The 13,553-nt window shown below is 43.8% G+C and overlaps 1 protein-coding gene across 5 annotated transcripts in view; it reads right to left on the reverse strand.

Annotated features, from left to right (window-relative positions):
- The window catches only part of LIN52 (lin-52 DREAM MuvB core complex component), a 126,226-nt gene extending 112,892 nt beyond the window's left edge, over positions 1–13,334 (reverse strand). Inside the window, exons 1-3 of one of the 5 annotated variants that reach the window (XM_032287889.1) lie at positions 13,090–13,286; positions 3,958–4,032; positions 1,088–1,125 (exon numbers count right to left, since the gene is read on the reverse strand). In XM_032287889.1, the coding sequence (XP_032143780.1) occupies positions 1,088–1,125; positions 3,958–4,032; positions 13,090–13,216 (240 nt within the window). In that variant the 5' untranslated portion in view covers positions 13,217–13,286. Of the gene's footprint in view, positions 1–1,087; positions 1,126–3,957; positions 4,033–13,089 lie in introns of all 5 variants that reach the window. The other 4 variants (XM_032287894.1, XM_032287890.1, XM_032287893.1 and 1 more) reach the window with 4 other exon arrangements.
- Positions 13,335–13,553: the final 219 nt, after the last annotated feature.

Consider the following 13,553-nt stretch of genomic DNA (forward strand, 5'->3'; position numbering starts at 1 on the left):
TTTTTTTTTTTTTCTGAGGCAGAGTGTTGCCCCGTACCCAGGCTGGAATGCATTTTTATATATATATAAATATATATATATATATGTATAAATATATATATATGTATAAATAATACATATATATGTATGTATTATTTATACACAAATGCATTTATATATATTATATATAATATATATTACATATAATATATAATATATAAATGCATTGGCCACACCCCAGACAATGATTTAGAATATGAGGGGTAGGGAAGGGTCCAGTGGAAAAAGTAGAGCAAGGGACTCCTCACATGTGTTTTTCTTTTTTTTAATTAATTAATTTTTTTCCCTTGGTGCTCATTTATTACAATGCATTTTTCGAGAGCTCCATAGCTGCATTTCAATGATTCTGTCATACACAAAAGGTAGGGTTGAGAAACATTATTTTAGCTTTGTGTCCTTCTCTTTTTTTTTAATTAAAATGTACTAATTATGTGACAAGCAAAACACTTTACATGCATCATGTCATTTACCTCCAATCAACTCTATAAAGTAGTTATTATTCTCCCCATTTTTCACATTTAAAAAAAGCCAGTTATGTTGGCTCACCGCTGTAATCCTAACACCATGAGAGGTTAGGTTAGCCTAACACCTGAAGCAGGAGGATGGCTTAAACCCAGAAGTTCAAGACAAGCCTGGGAAACATAGTGAGAACTCATCTCCACAAAAAATTTTAAAAGGCTGGGTACGGTGGCTCATACCTGTAATCCAGCACTTTGGGAGGCCAAGGTGGGCAGATCACTTGAGGTCAGGTGTTCAAGACCAGCCTGGCAAACATGGTGAACTCTGTCTCTACTAAAAATGCAAAAATTAGCTGGGCATAGTGGTGGGTGCCTGTAATCCCAGCTACTTAGGAGGCTGAGACAGGATAATTGCTTGAACCTGGTTAAGTGGAAGTTACAGTGAGCCGAGATCGAACCACTGCACTCCAAGCTAGGTGATGAGTGAGACTCTGTCATATATAGAAAAATAAAATAAAGAAGAGAAAGCTACGCTTTTACCCAGGAGCGAAACTTTGGATAGGCCTCAGTAAATAAGGGATATTACTTACACTTTTGAAGGAAGCCGCAAATTCAGCAACACCTGGTACTAAAAAGAAAAACAACACATTATTTATTCAATAAGTGTGACTGCTCAGGCATAGAGGATTCAAATAATAAGAAAACAGCTGTGTCTGTTTTCTTACAGTTAAGAAGAGAGAGAATAAACCAATAACTATAATACTATTTCAGCACTCAAAGAAAGATGCCAGGGCTATGGAAAGACAAAAAATGGAAAGCTAAGTCAGACCCAGGGGCATAAAAAGCTTTTCAGAGAAAATAATACCTCAACTGAACTTTGAAGAACCGGGAGTTAGCTGGTTGAGAGGGTGCTAAGATACTGTATCTCTTACCAGAAAGTATAAACTACCTCTTTAGAGGTGCTGTTCTGTCAATCCAATTTTATTTATTTAAATTTTTCACCCAAAGAGTCACATTAAAAGGCAGAAAAATAAACATCAGGGCTGGGCATTTTGGGAAGCCAAGGCAGAAGGATCACCTGAAGATCAGTCTGGGCAAGAAGGCAAGACCCCAGTCTCTACAAAAAATAAAAAAACTAGGCCAGGTGCGGTGGCTCATGTCTGTAATCCCAGCACTTTGGGAGGCTGAAGCGGGTCAATCACTTGAGCTCAGGAGTTGGAGACCAGCCTGGGCAATACAGTGAAACACTGTCTCTACAAAAGATACAAAACTTAGCCAGGCATAGTGATGTGCACCTGCAGTCCTAGCTACTCGGGAGGCTTCAGCCCAAGAAGTTAAGGCTGCAGTGAGCCATGATCACACCTCTGCACTCCAACCTGGGCAACAAAGCAGTGTGCTGGTGCAAAAAAAAAAAAAAAAAAATTAGTTGGGCATGGTAATATATACCTATAGTCCTAGCTACTCAGGAGGCTAAGGCAGGAGGATGGCTTGAACTCAGGAGTTAGAGGCTGTAGTAAGCTATCATCATGCCATTGCACTTTAGCATGGGTGATAGAATGAGACTGTTTCTAAAAAAATAAATAATTAAAATAAAAAATTTTTAAATAAAATACCGTGGGCCAGGTGCAGTGGCTCATGCCTATAATCCCAGCACTTTAGGAGGCCGAGTTGGGCGGACTCCCTGAGCTCAGTTTGAGACCAGCAAGCGCAACACAGTGAAACCCCATCTCTATTAAAATACAAAAAATTAGCCAGGCATAGCGGTGTTCGCCTGTAGTCCCAGCTACTCGGGAGGCTAAGGCAAGAGAATTGCTTGAACCCAAGAGGCAGAGGCTGCAGTGAGCTGAGATTGAGCCACTGCACTCCAGTCTGGGTGACAGAGCAAGACTGTGTCTCAAAAATAAAAAAAAGATAATGTTCAATCTCACCAAAAAGGAAATGCAAAATAAAAGTAATAGATTAGTAATATCTAACACTGGCTAGTATGTGAGGAAAAGGGCCTTCATACAGGTATCCTCTTCCATGTATACAAAGATATGTGTACAGGAGTATTCACTGATAAACTGTAAAATCAAAAACTAGATAATAGCCCAGGCACAGTGGCTCACACCTGTAATCCCAGCACTCTGGGAGGCCAAGGTAGAAAGACAACCTGAGCCCAGGAGTCTGGAGGAGACTAGTCTGGCCAACATAGTGAGACTCTGTCTCTACAAAATAAAAAATTTTAAATAGCTGGTTGTGGTGGTGCATGCCTGTAGTCCTAGTTACTGAGGAGGCTGAAGTGAGAGGATCACTTGAGCCCAGGAAGTTGATGCTATAGTCAGCTGTGATCAAACTACTGCATAAAGCCTGAGTGACACAGTGAAATCCTGGCTCTAATTAAAAAAAAAAAAAAAAAAAAAACTAGACATGATTTAAGTTTCCAAATAATGTATGAATACATAAACTATAGTATATCTATACAATGGAATACATTTAAAAGTATGAAGTAGGCCGAGCAGTTGGCTCATGCCTGTAATCCCAGCACTTTGGGAGGCTGAGGTGGGTGGATCATGAGGTCAAGAGATCAAGACTAGCCTGGCCAACATGGTGAAACCCCATCTCTACTAAAAATACCAAAAATTAGCTGGATCTGGTGGCACGTGCCTATAGTCCCAGACACTTAGGAGGCTGAGACAGGAGATTCGCTTGAACCCATGAGGCAGAGGCTGCAGTGAGCTGAGTACACCACCGCACTCTAGCCCTGGGCAACAGAGCAAGATGATGGCTCAAAACAAAATAATTATTAATTGTTTAAAGGCTTCTTATTCTCTGAGTCACACTGTGTTCCAAAAATATTAAACCACCAAACAGCTATTCTTAACACTGGACTTCAGTCTCTTCTCTTCTAAATAAAATAAACCTTTAATCATTTAAGTTAAATGATAATGCGTCAGGCTGATCCAATGGTAGTGAGTTATCAGAACTTAGGTTTTTTTTGTTTGTTTGTTTGTTTTTTGAGACAGAGTCTCACTCTGTCACCCAGCCTGAAGTACAGTGGCACAGTCTCTGCTCATGGCAGCCTCCGCCTCCTGGGTTCAAAAGATTCTCATACCTCAGCCTCCCAAGTAGCTGGGATTACAGGCATGTGCCACCACACCCAGCCAATATTTGCATTTTTTTTTAGTAGAGGTAGGGTTTTGCCATGTTGGCCATGCTGGTCTCAAACTCCTGATCTCAGGTGATCCTCCCAACTCAGCCTCCCAAAGTGCTGGGATTACAGACATGAGCCACCAGGCTCAGCCAGTTATCAGAACTTAACATTAATGTCACTAAGGTTGGTATACAACACCCCACTACTAAATTTGACTAGAATCAAAATAAATAAAAATTTACAGAATAAATGATAACTCTTTAAAAATCTCCCAAGGAGAACTGTTTCTCCTGCATTGACTCTGATTTAAAGAAAGCAAAAACTTACATTGTTCTGGCCAAAGATCTGGTGAGGCACGGTCAAGTTTTTCAAAACTTAGCAAAGATGCTTCCAAATCTGTCCCTAGAACAAAACATCCAGATGAACCAAGAAGACAGAAAACACATTAATTTATATGACACTTCAATCTCAAAGAACATAAACTGGAACACTCACCTGGAAGTCTAGAGATATGAGTTCTATAACTATGGATGCCACTGGTCCGTGATAGAATACAAATAAATCACTCTCCCTTACCAAACTTCACTCTTTCAAACTATGAATGGGAAGGAATTTTATCAGGGGTGTTAAGAAAAATGAGTATCAATGGCCGGGCACGGTGGCTCAAGTCTGTAATCCCAGCACTTTGGGAGGCCGAGGCGGGTGGATCACGAGGTCAAGAGATCGAGACCATCCTGGTCAACATGGTGAAACCCCATCTCTACTAAAAATACAAAAAATTAGCTGGGCATGGTGGCACGTGCCTGTAATCCCAGCTACTCAGGAGGCTGAGGCAGGAGAATTGCCTGAACCCAGGAGGCGGAGGTTGCGGTGAGCTGAGATCGCGCCATTGCACTCCAGCCTGGGTAACAAAAGCGAAACTCCATCTCAAAAAAAAAAAAAAAAAAAAAAAAGAAAAAGAAAAATGAGTATCAATGAACCCACCTGCATCTTCACTCATACTCCTGTGCTTTCCTCCAGTTACAAAGAATTAAGTGTTCCTGCTTCCATAAAACAGACTCTTCTGTTAGCACTCTAGATGCCATCTGTTCTTGCTTTGTCAAGGACATCATCTGAATATCATCTTTCTCATGCACCATCAGTTTCTACCTTCTCTAGGCTTATGCTCAGTAGCAAGCCTGTTGCACAATTTCTGTGCTTAAAAAAAAAAAAACAGGGCCAGGTGCGGGGGCTCATGCCTGTAATCCCAGCACTTTGGGAGGCCGAGGTGGGCAGATCACGAAGTCAGGAGTTTGTGACCAGCTTAGCCAATATAGTGAAACTCAGTCTCTACTAAAAATACGAAAATTAGCTGGGTGTGGTGGCACGTGTCTGTGGTCTCAGCTACTCGGAAGGCTGAGGCAGAAGAATCACTTAAACCCTGGAGATGGAGGTTGCAGTGAGCTGAGATCATGCCACTGCACTCCAGCCTGGGAGACAGAGTGAGACTCCATCTCAAAAAAACAAAACAGCCGGGCGCGGTGGCTCAAGCCTGTAATCCCAGCACTTTGGGAGGCCGAGGCGGGTGGATCACGAGGTCAAGAGATCGAGACCATCCTGGTCAACACGGTGAAACCCCGTCTCTACTAAAAATACAAAAAATTAGCTGGGCATGGTGGCGCGTGCCTGTAATCCCAGCTACTCAGGAGGCTGAGGCAGGAGAATTGCCTGAACCCAGGAGGCGGAGATTGTGGTGAGCCAAGATCGCGCCATTGCACTCCAGCCTGGGTAACAAGAGCGAAACTCCGTCCCAAACAAAACAAAACAAAACAAAACAAAAACCTCAGGGCAGGTGGGGTGGCTCATGCCTATAATCCGAGCACTTTGGGAGGCTGAGGCTTGAGCTCAGGAGTTCAAGGCCAGCCTGGAAAATCAGCTGGGTGTGGTGGCAGGAGCCTTTAGTCCATCCCAGCTACTCAGGAGGCTGACGCAGGAGAATCACTTGAACCCCAGGCGACAGAGGTTGCAGTGAGCCGAGACTGCGCCACTGCACTCCAGCCTGGGTGACAGAGCAAGACTACATCTGGGAAGAAAGAAAAAAAAAAAGACCAGCCTGGGCAACACAGTGAAACCCTGCTGGGCGTGGTGGCATGCTTCTGTAGTCCCAGCTACTCAGGAGGCTGAGGTCGGAGAATCACTTGAGCCTGGCAGGCTGAAGTTAAAGTGAGCCGTGTTTGTCCCATGTCCCACTGTACTCCAGCCTGGATGACAAAGTGAAACACTGCTTCAAAAAAAAAAAAAAAAAAAAAAAAAAAATGGTCGGGCATGGTGGCTCACGCCTGTAATCCCAGCACTTTGGGAGGCCAAGGCGGGTGAATCACGAGGTCAGGAGATTGAGACCATCCTGGCCAACATGGTGAAATCCCATCTCTACTAAAAATACAAAAATTAGCTGGGCATGGTGGTACGTGCCTATAATCCCAGCTACTGGGGAGGCTTGAACCAGGGAGTCAGAGGTTGCAGTGAGACGAGATCATGCCACTGCACTCCAGCCTGGCTAAAGGGCAAGACTTGGTCTCAAAAAAAAAATAAAGAAAGGAAAAGAAAACCAAAATCCCTCTCTCTTGATCCATGACCTCTTCCATACCCTCTTCACTGCAAAAGTTCTTGCAATGTCTTTTCTGCTGTCTCTACTTCCTCACATCACTCTCTCTCCTTAATGTACAACAATCAGGCTTCTGTCCCTACATACATATAAACTGCTGTTGTCAAGGCATCTACGACCTATGTTGCCAAAACAGTGGTCACTTCTCTGTTCTGTCTTTTTTTTCTCTCTCTCTTTTTTTTTTTAAATGGAGTTTTGCTCTTCTCTCCCAGTCTAGAGTGTAATGGTGCAATCTCGGCTTACTGCAACCTCCGCCTCCCAGGATCAAGCAATTCTCTCCTGCCTCAGCCTCCTGAGTAGCTGGGATTACAGGCGTGTGCCACCATGCCAGGCTAATTTTCATATTTTTAGTAAAGCCAGGATTTTGCCATGTTGGCCAGGCTGTCTCGAACTCCTGACCTCAGGTGATCCACCCACCTAGGCCTCCCAAAGTGCTGGCATTACAGCCATGAGCCACCATACCCAGCCTGTTTTGTCTTACATGACCTCTTTGAAGCAAACACATACCATTTTCCTTGAAACACTACTTCCAGCTCTATAAAACTATGCTGGTTTCTCTCCTACTTCATTGACTTTCCTTTTTCCTTTTCTTTTTCCTCTAAGGCCCCATCCTACTCTCTAACTCACTTAGTCCCATAAACTGATACAAAAGGGAGACAGGGAAATACCGGGCAGAAGATGGTGGTTCCCCAGCAAAGGCCTCACCCTCAAGCTAGAAACCTGTGGCCCAAAATGGGAATAGGCATTCCTGTTTTCATGCTCAAAAGTTGCCTTTCGGCCCACCATGCCCCACAATTCTATACCCATATAAACCCCAAACCTCAGGCTCTACAAGGAGAAGAACAGAAGGGCAGAAGAACTGCAGAACAGCACATCAGAAAGAAGAGGAGCATGTGAATGCCCAGAGGAGTTTGACTGGGGACGGTAAGAGAGGATTGGAGGCTGAATGGCCAAACTCCAAGGGAAGATCATCTTCCCACTCCATCCCCTTTCCAGCTCCTCATCCATCCCACTGAGAGCCACCTCCACCACTCAATAACACCCCCGCATTCACCATCCTTCAAGTCTGTGTGCGACCTGATTGTTCCTGGACACAGACAAGGACCTGCGTACCAAGACAGCACTGAGCCGCTTAACACTTAAGCATCTGCAGACAGCAAAGCTAAGAGTGCACTGGCCAGGCGTGGTGGCTCATGCCTGTAATCCCAGCACTTTGGGAGGCCAAGGCAGGCGGATCACTTGAGGTCAGGAGTTCAAGACCAGCCTGGCCAACATGATGAAACCCTGTCTCTACCAAAACTACAAAAATTAGTCAGGCATGGCGGCACATGCCTGTAGTCCTAGCTACTGGGGAGACAGGTAGGAGAATCACTTGAACTTGGGAGGCAGAGCTTGCAGTAAGCCGAGACCACATCACTGCACTCCAGCCTGGGCAACAGAGTGAGACTCCATCTCAAAAAAAAAAAATGCCCACTTGGGCTTTGGGAGTCACAGGCACCTACTCCTAGATGCTACTGTGGGGCTGAAGCCTAAAAGCATTTGCCCTGACTCCTACACCTGCCCGTCTGCATGTTCCCACTCCCACAAGAGGTTTGAGTGCACACAGGCAAGCCACACCCCTGCCACATGTCCTAGGGTCAGGGAACTCTCCTATTTCAACATGAGGATTTTACCTTCATCTGCATGTCTGTGGTTCCATATTTATATTTCTAGTCCCAATCTTTCTAAAGAACTACAAAGGTTTATGTCCAAATGGTTACTCCTTCTCTATTTACAAATATAAAAAACTGGCCGGGTGTGTGGATCACGCTTGTAATCCCAGCACTTTGGGAGGCTGAGGCAGGTGGATCATGAGGTCAGAAGTTCAAGACCAGCCTGCGCAACATGGTGAAACCGTCTCTACTAAAAAATACAAAATATTAGCCAGGCATGGTGGCAGGCACCTGTAATCCCCACTACCAGGGAGGCTGAGGCAGGACAATCACTTGAACCCAGGAGCAGAAGTTGCAGTGAGCCAAGATTGAGCCACTGCACTCCACCTTGGGCAACAGAGCGAGATTCCGTCTCCGAAAAAAAGAAAAAAAAAAACAACAAAAAAACACTTAAGGCCAGACACAGTGGTACATGCCTGTAATCTGGGCGCTTTGGGAGGCCAAGCTGGGTGGATTGCTTGAGCTCACGAGTTTGAGACCAGCCTGGCCAACATGGTGAAAACCGATCTCTACAAAAAATTTAAAAATTAGCCTGTAGTCTCAGCTACTTGGGAGGCTGAGGGAGGAGGATGGCTTCAGTCCAGATGCGGGGGCTGCAGTGAGCTAAGGTCATGTAGCTGCACTCCAGCCTGGGTGATAGAGCCATACTTTGTCTCAAAAACAAAACAAAAAACGGCCCGGTGCAGTGGCTCATGCCTGTAATCCTAGCACTTTGGGAGGCCGAGGGGGGTAGACCACCTGAGGTCAGGAGTTGGAGACCAGCCTGGACAACATGGTGAAAACCCGTCTCTGCTAAAAATACAAAAATTAGGCAAGTATGGTGGCGGACATCTGTAATCCCAGCTACTTGGGAGGCTGAGGCAGAAGAATCACTTGAACCTGAGAGGCAGATGTTGCAGTGAGCCAAGATCGTGCCACTGTACACTTGTCTGGATGACAGAGCGAGACTCTGTCAAAAAAAAACAAAAAACAAAAAAACAAAAAACCGCAAACAAACAAAAAACCCCACTTAAACCTAATTATCTTCAAAACCATATTCCCCCAATCCAATCTTCTCCCCTCTCAAGAAATAGCACCACCATAAACCCCAATTCTCAAATAAAAAACCCAGATATCATCCTTCATACTTTCTTTTCCTTCACCCTTCCATAACCAATCCACCAGTAAATCCAGTTGTTTCTACCTTCAAAATACACCCTGAAATCAAATAATCCAGGGAACCATCACTTCTTTCCTGGACTACTTCAACAGCCTCTCGACAGATCTCTCTGTTCCCATTCTTATCCTTTCCCCTTCACACCCCTAAATCTATTCTCCATAAAGTGGCCAGAATTGATTTTTTAAAATGTCAATCAGTTCATGTCACTCTCCAGCTTAAAGTTCCTCCAGCTAAATCTGTCAGTGTATATCTACCATGCTCCATAAAATCTTACATGATTCAGCCTCTGCCTAATTATTTGACATATTTCCCTTCCACTCTTCCCTTGCACACAGTAGTACTCAATATTAACATTTGTTGAGTTTTTACTGTATGCTCAGTATGCTAACCAGTTGCAAAACTAGTTCATTTAATGCTATAAACAGCGGTTCTTAACATTTTCTGGGTAAGCCACATCTTTGGAAGTCTGGAAAAAAAAACTATAAACTCACTCTCCAGAAAATATACGTATGTACAAAATTTTTCAACATGTACTTTTCTCTAAAGCGAATTTGTTTTGCCAAATATCCCAAAGGAATTTCAATGGCATTTTAATTGTAAAGAACTCAACTAATATATTGCCTTAACTAAAGCATCTAAAAATTAGCTTCTCTTTGTTATCAATTTCTGAGGAATGTTACTGATAGAAAGCTCAACCATAACAAAAATAGTTATTGGGCCAGGTGCAATGGCTTATATCTGTAATCCCAGTGCTTTGGGAAGCTGAGGCAGGAAGATTGCTTGAGCCCAGGAGTTTGAGACCAGCCTGGGCAACGGAGTGAGACTCCATCTCTACAAAAAATAATAAGGTGGGGCACAGTGGCTCATGCCTGTAATCGCAGCACTTTGGGAGGCCAAGGTGGGTGGATCACCTGAGGTCAGGAGTTTAAGGCCAGCCTGGGCAACATGGTGAAACCCCATCTTTACTAAAAATACAAAAATGAGCCAGGTGTGGTGGCATGTGCCTATAATCCCAGCTATTGGAGAGGCTGAGGCATGAGAATCACTTGAACCCAGGAGGCGGAGGTTGCAGTGACCCAAGATGGTGCCATGGCACTCCAGCCTGGGTGACAGTATGAGACTCCATCTCAAAACAAAATAAATAATAATAACAATAAATTAGCTGGGCATGGTGGTGTGAGCCTGTAGTATCAGCTACTTAGGAGGCTGAGATGGGATGATCACTTGAACCTTTGAGGATGCTGGGAGCTACAATCATACCACTGCATTTCAGCATCGGCAATAGAGCAAGAGAGACCCTGTCTCTAAAAGAAAATTAAAAAAAAAAAAATCATTGAAGGTAGGATCTAATAAACTACATGGGTGGCCTTATGATACCACATTCTGGGATAGAACTCTGCAGTGAGTCTTACTCTCACAAATTAAGTAATTAGATGGCTGTATTTGAATTTCAGTTTTCTCCTTTTCAAAGAAGTTCCAGCAAATTTAGCATGAAAAAGACAAAAGAGCAAATGAAAAACAAACATTTTAAAATCAATATTGTTTGAATTAAATTTTAAAGACAGTGGCAGGTGGAACACTAAAAATAGAAGTGAGAGAGCTAGGCCATGGAATATTTTAGAATGAGATACTTATTTAGAAGATGAATTTAAGTTCAAAGTGCTAGACTTGATTTTGTCAGATTAAAATGAAAAGATTAGGTGGAGAAGAGTGAAACACTGTAAGAGATAAGAATGAAAACTTAGAAAATAAAGACTGCAAATAAAGTGACCATAGAGATGGCTAGAAGACCAAAGAAAAAAAATATAATGTTTTTAATACTCTTCCTGGCCAAAGAAAGGAAATTAAATTGAGAAGACAGGGAAAAAAATCCAACTCAAGGAACACATCTTTAAAATCCCCAAAATCTGTAAAAACAATTTAAAAATAAACTAAAAAATTTAATAACCATTACCTCTACTTCTATCACTTGGCTTTGTTATTTTAAATTGTGGTGAAATATACATAAATTTGACCATTTTAACAACTTTTAAGCATACAGTTCAGTGGTATTAAGTACATTAATTGTGCAATCATCAGCACATTCATTTCCAGAATGTTTTTCACCTACCTAAACTGAAATTTGGTACCCGTTAACAGTAACTCCCTAATCCCTTGCCTTGCTTTTTAAATGCCCTTCTTTCTGGCAAGAGAAGGACATTTTAGCAAGAGAGCACCCAGGCGGGAGACTCTCTTTTGACTCCAAACATCCATAATTTCTTTTTTTTCCTTTTTTTTTTTTTTTTGAGATGGGGGTCTCACTTTGTCACCCAGACTGGAGTGCAGTGGCATGAACATGGTTCACTGCAGCCTCCACCCCAGGGCTCAAGAGATTCTCCTGCCTCAGCCCCCCAAGCTGAGATTACAGGTGTGTGGCACCATGCCCAGCTAATTTTTGTATTTTTTTGTAGAGACTGGGTTTCATCATGTTGTCTAGGTGGTCTTGAACTCCTGAGCTCAGGCAATCTGCCCACCTCAGCCTCCCAAAGTCCTGGGATTACAGGCATGAGCCACCACACCCAGCCATAATTTCTAATACAGTATGTACCTGTGCTCAAAAACTTTAAGACTCGGCTGAACTTAAAACTAAGATCAAGTAATAATTATTTCTGCATATATCTAATCAGTCTTTCAATAAATGCTAATTAAAGACCTACTGTTTGCCAGGCACTGTGCTAAACCCTGGGATCCAACTATAAGCAAGACAAACTTGAAATTTATAATCTAGCGTGAAAGGGGCAAAATTACAGAATTACTATGCTGACAAGGAAGATACTGAGATAATGAATAATGGTGGGGAAGAGTGACTCCGGATGCTGTGTTCTAAGAGACCCTTTGGGAGGTGACATCTAAAAAGAGATCTGAAACTGGAAAAAAAAAAAAAATGTTTATATGTTTGAGTCATCTTTTGGTCTCTCAAAGCACCTAGCATTATGCATTTCATGTAGCAGGTACTTAATACAGCTCACCTTGGCTTCAATTTCCTCATTCCTGTAACGAACTTTCAAGATTCCTTCCAAATACGAAATGTGTTTGTCTAAGGGAGGGAAACCTATATATCAATGGAATCGATATATATAGTTGGGATGGGAACGGCAGAAACAAAAATGAGTTTAAAAATGACTGCAAGACCCTAACTCTCTAAAGCAGAACCGAGCGCAAAAGCATAGGAATATACCAAGACAACCTAATTGTTACTTGAAATGACTTGCATTTTACAATACACAAACAGAAATTGTTCATTCACTCAGCCTGAAGAAACAACACAAAAAGCAGATGCAAAAGAGGTTGCGACCTGTGCAAGACAACACTTAAAAGCTCAATACTCATTCTCCTCGCGACTCTCGCGGTGAGGGGCCGAGAACGTCCCCCGCTTATCTTGCTGCCACGGCAGTGGTCCCAAACTGAAGAGACAGGAAAGAGATCATGTTTCTCTTGCGGTTCAGTATCGAGATGAGGTCAGCCAGCAGCCACTGCTAGAGTTTGTGAGAATCGTTCCATCCGTGCGCTCAATCAGAAGAAAACTGATCCTTCAGTGTGATACTCCAAGGAGGAGACTACTGTAAGGCACGTCCTTTCCTCCAGTATCATCTCCTCCGAGGCCCTCAGCCTCACCCAAATAGAGATAAGGAAGGACCAGGGCAACCCCCTGTCCTTTTACCCAAAGTGAGTCCCTCCCTAGTGCCCTCCTCCACACGCCTGGTACAGAGCAGGGAAACTGGGTACCTCCGGAACTGCTGTGAAGAACCAGTGAGCTGAAGACGGCGATGGATCTCAAGAAAAAAAGTAAAAGGGAAAGGAGAAGAGCCCAAGAAAGAAATGTATGTTCGAGGGGCAGAGACAGAGTAGACGTTGCCGGTAGAGCAAATGAGGCTGCAGGCAAAGATCTAGAAGCCGGCTCTTACCGTCTGTGGGAGACGCCATCTTCCAACCCATGTCACGTGACGTGGCCAACCGTCGGCGGGAAAACGAGGATCCATAAGCCACTCCCCCAAAGAGAAACCCTATCCCCAACTCGCAGCCTAGTCTCATTCCCTCGCCTCATAGGGCAATCTTTGCCTAGCCACGCCCCCAATGTAGCCACGCCCCTCACGCAGCTGTTGAGGTGGAGCGACTGCAAAATTCTTAGAGGGTCTTATTTACCTTTCTCGGTGAGAGGGCGGGGCCTCGGTTGCGCCCTTGGCCAATCGGAGTTCCGGGTTAGGGGGCGTCTTCCCCGTGTGCAGAGTATGGAGTGTCCAAGTCAGGGGCGTCTTCTCTACCTCCGCCAACAGCATTGGCTGAGGTGGAAGAAGGCGAGAGCTTTTTCGCTCCTGACCAATCACTTATTCACAGGACTAGGGTGTGAGGGGCGGAATCAGGTGTTAGT

This window comes from Sapajus apella, unplaced genomic scaffold (genome assembly GCF_009761245.1).
Source record: "Sapajus apella isolate SASKATOON/1434 unplaced genomic scaffold, GSC_monkey_1.0 scaffold20, whole genome shotgun sequence".
Classification (NCBI taxonomy): domain Eukaryota; kingdom Metazoa; phylum Chordata; class Mammalia; order Primates; family Cebidae; genus Sapajus; species Sapajus apella.